Source organism: Sceloporus undulatus, chromosome 4 (assembly GCF_019175285.1).
Source record: "Sceloporus undulatus isolate JIND9_A2432 ecotype Alabama chromosome 4, SceUnd_v1.1, whole genome shotgun sequence".
NCBI classification, from domain to species: domain Eukaryota; kingdom Metazoa; phylum Chordata; class Lepidosauria; order Squamata; family Phrynosomatidae; genus Sceloporus; species Sceloporus undulatus.
Genome location: NC_056525.1, coordinates 193,143,751 through 193,155,675, shown reverse-complemented (window position 1 = coordinate 193,155,675; position 11,925 = coordinate 193,143,751). Strand labels below are relative to the sequence as shown.

Sequence of the window (11,925 nt, the reverse complement as noted above, 5' to 3'; positions counted from 1 at the left end):
ATAATAATAATAATAATAATAATAATAATAATAATAATAATAATAATAATTTCCCGCATGCCTCCCAGTACAGGGACTCAAGGCAGCTAACAAAATTTAATACAGTCCAAGTTAAAACAAAGCATTAAAAATACAGAGTTTATAAACAAACAATTTCAAAAGGTTAAAAAGATTACCTGTTCAAATTTAAAATTTAAAACCTCTTCATAAAACACTTCTAACACCCAATGCCAGTGTGAGAGAGCCAGGTGGCATAAAAATGTTTTTATCTTCTGCCAAAATGAAAGCAGGAATGGAGCCAGCTTGCCTTCTAGGGAGGGAGTTCCAGAGCCTGAGAGCAGCCACCGAGGAGGCCCTCTCTCTTGTTCCTACCAAATGTGCCTGAGAGGGGGGTGAGACAGAGAGGAGGGTCTCAGTGTTCTAGTGGGTTTGAAAAGGGAGATATGTCCTTCAAACAGCCTGGACCCAAGCCGTTTAGGGCTTAATAGATCAAAACCAGCACTTTAAATTGTGCCCAGAAATGGACTGGCAGCCAGTAGAACTGTTGTAACAAGGGAGTTGTATGCTCCCTGTATCCAGCTCTAATTAACAAACTCACTGCAGCTCTTTGGGCCAACTGAAGTTTCTGAGCACTTTTAAAATAATAATAATAATAAATAAAGTTTTTATTTATATACCGCACCTTCCTCAGATCAGGGCGGTTTACATACATTACATGATACATACAGTACTTTAAAAACACACTATACAATATATAATAAAATAAAACCAGCAAAAAACCCCAATAGCCCGTCCTCATGGCCACAGAAGAGGAGGGAGGCCCACAAGATTTCAAAGGCAATCTCATCTAGAGTGCATTACAGAGTGCATTACATCCCATGCCTTGGGATGTAACCAAGGCATGAATCACTGTGGCCCAATCTGACTTCTCAGGAATGGACACATTTGCTTTAACTATGTAAAACGACTTCTGTTCACTGCTGAAACCTGAGCTTTTAGGCTCAAGAGTTGAATCTAGCAGTACCTCCCAAGTGCGAACCTGAGTTTTCAGGGAGAGTGTAATCTCATCTAACACAGGCTGGATCCCTATTCCTGGATATGTTTTTCATCTGATCAGGACCACCTCTGTCTTGTCTGGATTAAGCTTCAATTTGTTTGCCCTCATCCAGTCCATTACAGCTGCCAGACACTGGTATAGAAAAGGAACAGTTTCCTTGGGATTAGGTGGAAAGGAGCGATAGGGCTGGATGTCATCAGCATACTGGTGACACATTACTCCAAAACTCGGGACAACCTCTCCCAGTGGTTTCATGTAGAGGTTAAATAGTTTAGGAGACAACAGTGTGCCCTGAGGGACTCCACAGGCCAAGGAGTTGAACAGAAATCCCCACCACCACCTTCTGAGAATGTTGCTCCAGGGAAGAACGAAGCCACTGTCGAACAGTACCTCCAATCCCTATCCCAGACGGATGACTCAGAAGTTTATGGTATCGAAAACTGCTGAAAGGTCCAGCAAAACCAACAGGGACACACACTGGCTGTCTAGTTCCCTGCGTAGGTCATCCACCCAGGTGACCAAAGCTGTTTCTATCCCATAGCCCGGCCTAAAACCACTTACATGGATCTAGATAATCCAAGAATGCCTGGACAAGCAAAAGGAGTTTTGGAATGTAATTCTGTTAGTAAATAAATAAACCTGATGGATTGGAACTAGCTTTACCTTTCCATTCAGATAAGAATTTTTTGTCCTGTGGGTTCTCCCACAAAACACAAGGCGTGATGTGGTTTTTAACAATTCACTTTTCTCATTGCAGTCCCCCAAATATTTAAGAGGTTTGACAAGGGCGTGGGGGATCCCTGCAGAACAATATGGATTTGGGGCAAAAGACTGTAGTAGGTAGGAATTCTGGGGGAAATCTTTCATTTCCTGGAGCCTGTTCTAAACAAATTCCTTGTTTTCACAGAAAAATTCCTTGATTAAAAGGGTATAATTGAGTGTATCCCATTGACCAAAATACATTTGACTATTGTAACAACACTGGCATAAGTAGTCATAGTGGCAGGAGTAAAAACGATGCTGGGGACAGTGGACAGGGAAAGAAAGCCATCTCTTGCTTTTTGTACAGAAAGCTGCTGGATCTGTTTCCACAAAGCCTGGCTTTGAAGTAAGTCCGCGCAGAAGTTCTGTCAGCAGGCTGCCTTGGAAAATCATCTGTTCTGCACAGTTTTAGCTTCAAACACCTACCTTGAAGTCAGGCATAAAGCAAATAGACTGTTCAGGTCCCAGTAGCTTTCTCCATCCTTCTTTGCCAGATGGTTTGACATATCTGTTCCTGCTACAGGTGTGCCACACCTTGAAAAGTGTACCACACTGATATAGTGGACTGTAACATTGGTATAGTGCACCAACAAGATTCCAACTATTATTTTATTTTATTTTTATCCCACCTTTCTCCCAAATTGGGACCCAAGGCGGCTCATTATATATACTGTATTTTCATATACTGTATTTTCGGGTGTATAAGACTACTTTTTAAACCAGAAAATCTTCTCAAAAGTCAGGGATTGTCTTATATGCCGGGTGTCATCTTATAGGGCAGGTGCTGAAACTTCTGAGCCGGACTGGAGAATCTGCGGTCACCACATATGGTGGGGGGAGCTCAAAAACGGCCGTGGCCGCATCCCCACTGTATGTGGTGACCGTATGAAAGCAGCAAGGGCAGCGCTGTACAAGTACGGTAGAAGATAATCCACTCACCAGGATTTGTGGAAAGAAGTGACTTAATGCGATCCTGATGATGAGGTGAGGGGGTGCCTTACTGGGAAGGTGTAAGTGAAGAGTGGAGCAAGCTGAAGGCATCCGGGATAGTCTTGAGACAGGAAGGGCTGGGCAGGCAGGGAGAGCTGACCAATCCAAACAGGCTTTGTATACAATAAGTTTTCCTGCTAAGTACCTGCATGTCATAAGCATTTGAATTAAAATTACCATATTAAAATCAAATTTGATGTTTTTTTAATTTTTATTTGTTGGAAGAGGGGTAGTCTTATACGGTGAGTATATCCCAAACTCTATATTTTAACTGGAAAAGTTGGGGGTTGTCTTAAATGCCCAGTCATCTTGTATGCTGGAAAATATGGTATATGTATTTATATAAACACATTAAAACAACACTTTTAAAACAATGAAAACAGTACAAAGTTTTAAAAATTACAACATACATTAAAAAAAAGATTAAAAATAATCTAATCCTGCAATAAACAAGGCCTGCATGATTTTGGAAAGCTTGCTTGAATAAAAATGTCTTTGCTTGCTGGTGAAAGGTCAGAAGGGAAGGAGCCAGCCTAACTTCCTGTGGAAGGGAGTTGCACAGGGTGGGAGCAGCCACTGAGAAAGCTCTCATGTCCTCACCAAACAAGCCTGGGATGGTGGTGGGACAGAGGGAAAGCCTTCTCCTGAGGATCTTAGGGCTCTAGGTGGTTCGTATGGGATTTGTAATCTTGAATATATTTATATCAGTTGTGGCAGCAAACCAAAATAAAAATAAAGGCAAGGATTTTTAATGGTGTTGGATTCTTCCATTCTTTCTGACACAGTAGGGTTGTTTCTTTTGGGAGGTGAGCTGCACCTGTCTTACCTTGGTTCAACAGGTCTTAATATTTTTTGCTGAATTGTGATTCAGAATTGGATATTATAAATTCATAAGGTCCTTCTTTATAATCTGGTGGGTGTTAACTTGTTTCTTTTACACAAATTTAGATAGTTTGAGGCTGTCCTACTGTTAATTGTTTATAGATTTGTCAGTATTTCAGATTTCTGTAATATAATTGCACCTTGTTTGTCTTTTGATAGGGCAGGAGAAAGATTCATGTATTTATCTGCAAGCATTAATTACCTTAATCATTTCACTTTGCCTTTACAAATAATACTACCTTTAGATGAAGTCCTATTTGTCTTAAAATATGCTACACCTTGTTTTCTCTCTGATATAGATGAATATGTCTTACATCATTTGATGAAGTTTAACCACTCCATAGTATGGGTCTAATTATGCAGAACCTCATTTTCTTTACAATTGACCATCAGTGCCTTTCAATAGCACAGAGCTTTTGAAGCAATCAACCAATGTGTATAGCCTTAAATATGTCACAGAACTGTTTTATTAGACCTTCATTAGATTTAGTCATTTTAACATTTTTATTCAAGGGAAAAGTCATAGTTAAGGTTGGATGTAATTCACAATAAGAGAAAAAGTGGAAGGAGTTTGCCTATGAAAAGGAAGTTCCATTAGTTGGGCTGGATGCCTTTTCTATAGACAGGAGACTTAACCTGCACCAATTTTCACATTGAATTACACATATGAATCAAAAGTATTAAGTACATTAGAATCCTGCTAAATCACTCCAAAGGCCTATTTAGTCCAATGAGTTGTCAGCCAGATGCCCATAGGAAGTTCATGTCCAGGGATGAGTGCAGTAGCATCTAAGTGCTCATGTTCTCCAGAGGCACACTGCCTCTGATACTGGTAACTATTTATAGCCATTATGACTAGTAGCTACCGATAATCCTATCCTCCATGAATTCCTCGTAGTCATCATTTAAAGCTTTCACTACTGTTTGTGGCACTGAATTCAATATTTCCACAGTGTGGTGTATAAAGGCACAGTTCCTACTGACTGTCATGATTCCTACACTTTTCAGCTTCATATTCCCAGCTGTACAGTATTCCTTTTTGAAGCATAGCAAAGAAAACTGTACCTAGCTTTCCAAGTATAATAGGTTTGCGTTAAAATATTATGATATTGGCAGTTCTGTTCTTGTTTCATTCTGTATTTTGAATGGTAAATGAAACACACACACACACACCCCTGAGCACTTGAATTCTTGGTTTGCCAGGGTTGTAGGTTCACTTGAAGTGGGTATGAATCTCTCTGAAAATTTATCCTTAACTGTAAACCGTAATGAAATTCTGTGATTAAATAATATTGCCATTTTACATTTCAGTTGATATCCAGAAAGGGTTTGAGTCGGTCACTATTTTCTGCAACTAAGAAATGGTTTAGTGGCAGTAAAGTTCCAGAGAAAAGTGTAAATGAACTGAAGAGCACTTCTGGTTTGTTGTGAGTACATCTCATCATAAAATACACATTGTTTGGTTTTTGTTAAATTTACTATGCTTATTTCCATGTTTCCTGATTCTTTCTATTCATGTTGACTAATTCATTTTAAAATATTTTAATCTTTTAATGCATCTTTTAATTTGTAAATTGCTTCATATATTTAGCTTTTTAAAATATTTTAATTATTTATACTATCTTAAATTTATTAGATTGGTTTGATTGTATGCTGTGATCTTTGGATAAAAGGCAGAGTACAAGTATTTAGATAAATAAATAATGCATTGGCAGTGTTCATACAGCTTCATATTGGTGGTAAGCCAACAAGACAGGTCTTAAGCTGTTTCATGTTCTTGGCATGAACCTTCTAACCATAGTTACCCAGTTTGGCTATAGTGAGAAAGTTGTTGTTAGTTTAATTGTAGGCCACCTAGAAGGGAGGAAAGAAGGGGGTTATACATGTCTCAAGTGAAAGATTCGTACACATTTTGCTTATTATTCTTGAAATGTGGTCCTGTGTGGGACTATTGAATATGTGCCAGTTTGTCTTTAAAAACCTGCCAGGGACTACTGAGTCACTGTTTCAGTCATCTGTATCTTAATAGTAAATTAAGATAAATTACACACCTGTTAAATAAATGTCCATGGTATTTTGCTACATACGTTCATATTTATTATTCAAACATTTATATTCTTTGCATGTATTATTATACTGTATATGTAGTGTAACAGTGCTGCATTTTAATATGTATGAGATTTACCTGCTTGGCCTGAGCTAACTGATTTAACAACCTTTATTGCTACTTATTCATATTATTCCCCCCTACGGTTTTATTTGTGAGAATAGATATATATGGATATTCATTAAAAGCCTTCCTCACAAAAAGCTTCTTATGTGAGTGGAAATCTTTTTTCATCGAAGGAAAATTTTTGTCTTGAACTGAACAGATATACAGTCTATTGGTGGCCATTGCCATTGATGTAGAATTTTCATACAAGGAAGGAGTACAGTTGGCTCTCCACATTTGCAGGGGTTAGGGGCACAGGAAATCGGAAAAAAAATGACGAATATCCATGACACTTCCCTTCCTCATGAGGACCCTCTTGAGGATGGTGAGATGGGGGTGCTGCCATGGTCCTAAGTGGTTTGTTCACTCTCCCTGCCTCTTCCCTTGGCCCTTTCTTTCTGCCCTTTTTTATGTGCCTGCTAGCCTCTGCAGCCTCTTGCTTTGCCCCTCCCTTGCTGCTTCTTTTTTCATGCCTGCTAGCCTTCCTCTTGCCCTACCCCTCCCTTGCTACCTCTTTCTTGGTTCCTGATAGCCTTCACTGCCTTTTACTTGTCCCTTCTTTGCTGTCTCTTCTCTGTGCCTGCTATGCTTCCCTGCCTCTTCCTTTGCTCACTTGCTTTCCCTCACTGCCTCTTTCTCTGTGCCCAATAACCTTCGCTGCCTTTTCCTGTGCCCTCCTCTTTCCTTCCATCCTTGTCTCTTTGTCTGCCTGCTTGTCCATCCTCCCTCCCTATTTCTCCCATGGCCATGGCACATGTGGAGAAAAGAGTCTGCTTTCTCTTTCTCTCTCTCTAGTTGGTTTTTGTCCCTTCTTCCCACCTCCTCGGGACAAACTCATGATTAATCAAATCCATGAATTTTAAACCCATGAATGAGGAAGGACAACTGTATATATGATTATAAGGTTCTAGAAAGAAACTAGAAATAGCTGTTACATTTGTGCTTTTCTTTTGAGCAGAGATAGAAACTAATTAAAATCAACTGAGTTGTAAATTTTTAATGAAAATGGACAACCTAATTGCATTTTGAAATTGAAGTGATTGACTTAAGATGGAATTTCAGTATGCATTTGATTCCAGAATTAAGTTATTACCTTATTAATTCATTAAATCAGAGATATTGCTAAAAAACCAAACAAATTTTCCATTATTCTTCATGGTTTTTGTGACTCACACAAATGGGTTATCTGTGCCAGCACGGTGCATCATTTGGCACCTTCTAGAGCTGTTATATAAAGGATTTGATGGTAGCCTTGCCCCACTACCTGTGCACTGTACCAATATGCTTCTACCTAAACCCTGAGTTCCTTTTCATTCTTTCTGTCTTCTGTCAATTGATCTCTACCTGATTTATTGTTTATTGTTGTATTGGTATTTGGATTTTGGATTGTCTTAGCTAAAACAACAACTAAAAAAACCCAAACAAACAAACAAACCCTTTTCAATGGTTAATAGATCTTTGGCCTGTCTAACAGATTTAGATAATAGTTATTTGGTCTGTCAAATGGTCTTGTATTAGTTTTTGGAATATAGCTACTCCAGCCTTCTTTAAAAAGTGCACTGGCTGTTCTGGGAAAATCCCTGATAGGAATATCCATTCAAAGTGCCTTCTGCGTTTGGGAAAGCATCACAATGTCCAGTCTTGTAGACATTGTAAGTCCTTTACATCTCAGGCTAGATGGAACAGAGAGGTGAGGCTGTGTGAACATGTGCTATCTGCTGTCTCTCTGGAAGATGAAAGTTGATCCCAAAGGGCCCAGCAATTCACATCAACATCCTTGGGTTTGAAAGCACCAGTAACATCTTATATATTGTTGTCTTTTAGCATATTGTATGTCATCATCTATCCTAGTTTGCACCCAAGGAAAAGGGGGAAGACATTCTCATGCTCACTCAACAAACTGTTTAGGCCAAGCAAGGACTCTTTATCTCTTATGTCTGGACTTCATGATCCCACACACTTAGACATTGGGACTACTTTTGTTCTTTTCAGAGTTGTTCATCCAAAGGTATAGACATCGTTACCATCAAGGCACCATCGAGGTGTTGGGATTCATCTAGAGATAGTAGCTATACTGTGGAATACTCCTCTTATGGATGCCAGCACTTTAAAAGTTGTGCTTGTGCTTTAATGGATCACCAAGGACATCATCACGTTGAGAGTTAATATATGAGGATGCATGGCTTGGACTGTAACATAGAAAGGGGTTCCATGATAGTGACAGCTTTGATACTATCAACACAGCAACTCCAGCAACCATTACTTGAAATATTTGCTGTGGTACCATCTACCTAACAGTTTAAGCTACAGTCACCTGCTTCATGTTCCACATCTTTTAGGGTTAGTTTTGGAGCTTGCTGCTTCACCAACCAAGTGCATTGGCAGGATTCCCCATTGCATTCTACTGAGGCTCAGATTTGGATTGGGAGGTTTCATTATGTGAGGAAACTTCCTCCCTCTCCCATAGCGGATGTTGATCCACCATCCCTGATAAATGATGTCCATTCGTTCATTGATTTGATGAGACAAATGGCTGATGCTTCAGGTCTCCAGATCACTTAAAACTGGCACTGAGATGATCCTGAGATAGATGATCTTCAAAGAGATTCAGCACTGAGGCCCTGTTCTACCTTCCATCCTGTTCCTTCCATACCTGATACAGATCATTGCAGCACCTACCTTGAAAGCACCTACCTCCAAGAGGTTCTCTGTTGGGTATTGACGACTGGAATAGATTAGTTGTTGTAGCATCCAAAACCAAATTCCATAATAATAGTAGATGCTGCAGAGTCCAACTTCTCCCAGAGGATTCATTCTGTTCCAGTGGATTGGGAAGGCAAGAAATTGGACTCCATGTGAAATAGAATCCCTCCTTCAGGGTGCAATCGAACTTGTCTCACTTGCTCATCTGCATCAGGGTTTTTTTTTCTCCCACCACTTCATCATGTCCAAGAAGGGTGGAGGACTGTGCTCCATCCTGGATCTCCGAGATGTCAACCTTTATGGTCACCCTTGGTTCCATCTTTTCTCTGATACAAAAGAGCAACTGGTTTGCTATGCTGGACCTGAAGGACACAGATTTCCACATTGCTATCAGACTGTCACATAGATGTTACATATGCTTTGTGGTAGAGAGGAGTGTGTATCACTTTTGTGTCCTGTGCTTTGGTCTGTTGCTGCTCCATGTATATTCACCAAGTGCATAGCTATGGTGGTGGCTTTGCTTCACCAGTCTGGTGTCATTCTCTTTCCTTACCTAAATGACTGGTTGTTCATGGCAGACACACACAAATGACTGGTCTTGGACATTCAACTCACCTTGAATTTTCTGCAAGAACTAGGCCTTGTTGTCAGCTATGACAAATCTCACCTGCATCCATCTCAGACCTTACATTTCATACATACTCTGCTGGATTCTTCTCAACAAGTGGATTACAGATATTTTGCTCTTCACAAAGCAGCTCTTCAGTACTTGCATAACAGAAGGATATCTGCAGAAAACATCTAGAGAATGCTGGGATGTCCTTGACCCAATTTGCCATTCCTTACACTAGACTTTGGATGAGACATCTGCAGGCTTAACTTCTGTCCTGTTTTCACCCCCTGATGGATAGCCCCAGCAAGAGTCTTATGACGCCCCAGGCTGTGCTATGCTCCCTACATTGGCTTGGCACAACACAGGCTCAACAGGGGATGCCTTTTTTTCCTGCTTCAGCCATCTATGACTGTCACTACCAGCACTTCCTAGGGAAGATAGGGAGCTCACTTATTAGGTTTCATTGTCAGAGGTACATGGTTGGAAATTGAAAGGACTCTCCATATCAGTATCCTTGAACTTCTGGCTGTGATAAAAGTATTCTGTTTATTCAAGAGGTTCCTCAAGAGTCAGTTTGTTCAGGTGATATCTGACTACATCACAGTGGTTTTCTACTTGAACAAACAAGGTGGAGCACACTCTACAACTCTCAGTCCAACTCAGGGACTGTTGCATTCAGAGAGGCATCCTGTTCTTGGCCATACATCTCCTGGGAGAAGAAAACACTACCAAGGATGCTTTGAGCACAGCAACAATATTCTGCCATAAATGGAAGCTACATATGGATATGTTTCATACAGTCTTCCAGAAGTGGGGTTGGCCAAGTGGTGGACTTGTGTCTCTGCCTAACAAGCACTACATTTTCTGCTCAAGGGGTCTGATGATGAAGCAATCTTTTACAGATAGCTTTCTGTTCAACTTGATTGGACCCTTCATATATCCTTTTCTCCATTTCCCTCTCACCACGAGGGTAATTGCAAAGATTTGACAGGCACAATGCATACTGATCACCCTATTGTGGCCAAAGCAATCATGCTTTTCTCCTCTGCTGCACCTTTCCAAGGGACACCAACTCAGACTTCATGTTGACTCTCCACAATGACAGGGTGAGACTTCCAAACCGTCAAGTCAATTTGGGGAATCTTTCTATGGTTTAGTTACCTGACTCAGTCAAGAACATAATTGCTGTGACCCAGCAACCTTCCACTATAAATGGTCCATGTACTCTGAGTTTCTTCACCCGAAGGATGTTCTCCCCAAACATGTTACAGTCACCTATGTGTTTTGGACTTTATGGTTTCTTTTCATCTGATGGCTTATCAATGTCTTCACCATGGGGTGATCAAGCCTTCTGTTGGTTGCTACCTAGCAGCTATATCATGGTATTTCCAGTGCTTGGACTTCTCTAGTTTGCTGTTAAAGTTTCCTGCTTCTCTAGTTTGCTAATGAAGGCATTCTTGTAAGGCTACAAAATGTATATCCACCTGTGTCAAGTCCAGTTCTCCAGTGGAGTCTTGAACTAGTACTATTTTGCTTTTCCAAGAAACTCTTTGAACTGATGACTTCTTGTGACCTGAGGCTGCTCACCTGAAGATAGTCTTCCTAGTGGCAATCACATCAGTGAGGTGAGCCCGTGAGATTTTTGCTGTACTTGTGGATGAACCTCTGCTCTTTTTCCACAAAGATAAGGTAGTTTTGAGATGCAGCATTACCTTTCTTCCAAAGGTATTGTCTGCCTTTCACCTGAATCAAGATATAGTCCTGCCAGCTTCTACCACAGACTTAGAACATTCACTGCATTGCCTTGATGTTCACAGGGCTCTGGTCTTTTATGTTGATTTCACATCATTGTCCCATCAGTCTCAAAGACCTTTCCTGTGCTATTCTGAGAGTAAAAAAGGAGTGCCAGTGTCCATGCAGTGGTTCTCTAAGTGAATTGCTGCAACTATTTAGCTGGATTATGAGCCAAAGGCAAACAGCCTCTTGCCCAACTAAGAAGCCATTCAACCAGAGTGGTGTCTGCTTCCATTGCCTTTATAAAATGGGTCGCTGTGCAGAACTTTGCCAGGGCTGCTCTCTGATCCAGATCCCTCATCTTTATTTCCTACTACAGACTGGACTTTAGGTCCCAAATGGAGGATACATTTGGGAGGGTTGTCCTCTTCTTCTGTGTGGCATGATTCATTCTTCTCCTATGGTTAGTAGCTTGCTAGTTTTCCATTTGTGTGAGTCACAGAGACCACGAAGAAAGAGGACAGGTTGCTTACCAGTAACTAGTTCTTCCAAGTGGCCATCTGTGAACTCGCACAATCCTGCCCATCCTTCTCTCGTTGTGCCCTAGCTCTTCCTTATAGATCCTTTCATACTGTTGCGGTGGCATCCTTGGAAATGAGGTTTAGGCGGGAGCTTGCTGATGTGGGCAGGGCTATCGGCAAAACGCTTATCTGAGAGCTGTAGAAGTTTCTGAAGGATGCACTCTGAAGGTGCAGATAACTCATTTGTGTGAGTTCACAGATGATCACTCAAAGAACTATAGTTACAGGTAAGCAACTTATTCTTTCACTATAATCTATTTGTCTTGGATTTTTACAAAATGACATGTTATTTTAGTTCATTATTACTGAATGATAGTTTAATTAATGCCAAGGTGAAAGGATTTTAAAACAACAGGTAGTAAGGGCAGCTTCAAGGGTGGTAGTCTTCTTT

The 11,925-nt window shown here is 40.6% G+C and overlaps 2 protein-coding genes across 11 annotated transcripts in view; both read left to right on the top strand.

The window, feature by feature from the left end:
* Positions 1 to 11,925, top strand: part of LOC121928461 (opsin-5-like) — an 896,145-nt gene that overhangs the window by 764,003 nt on the left and 120,217 nt on the right. The gene's annotated exons all lie outside the window — the stretch shown is intronic.
* TRAPPC8 (trafficking protein particle complex subunit 8) overlaps positions 1 to 11,925 on the top strand; it is a 115,473-nt gene that overhangs the window by 40,808 nt on the left and 62,740 nt on the right. For all 10 annotated transcript variants that reach the window (XM_042463172.1, XM_042463171.1, XM_042463175.1 and 7 more), the window contains one exon: positions 5,003 to 5,118. In XM_042463172.1, coding sequence (XP_042319106.1) covers positions 5,003 to 5,118 — 116 coding nt within the window. The remainder of the gene's footprint in view (positions 1 to 5,002; positions 5,119 to 11,925) is intronic.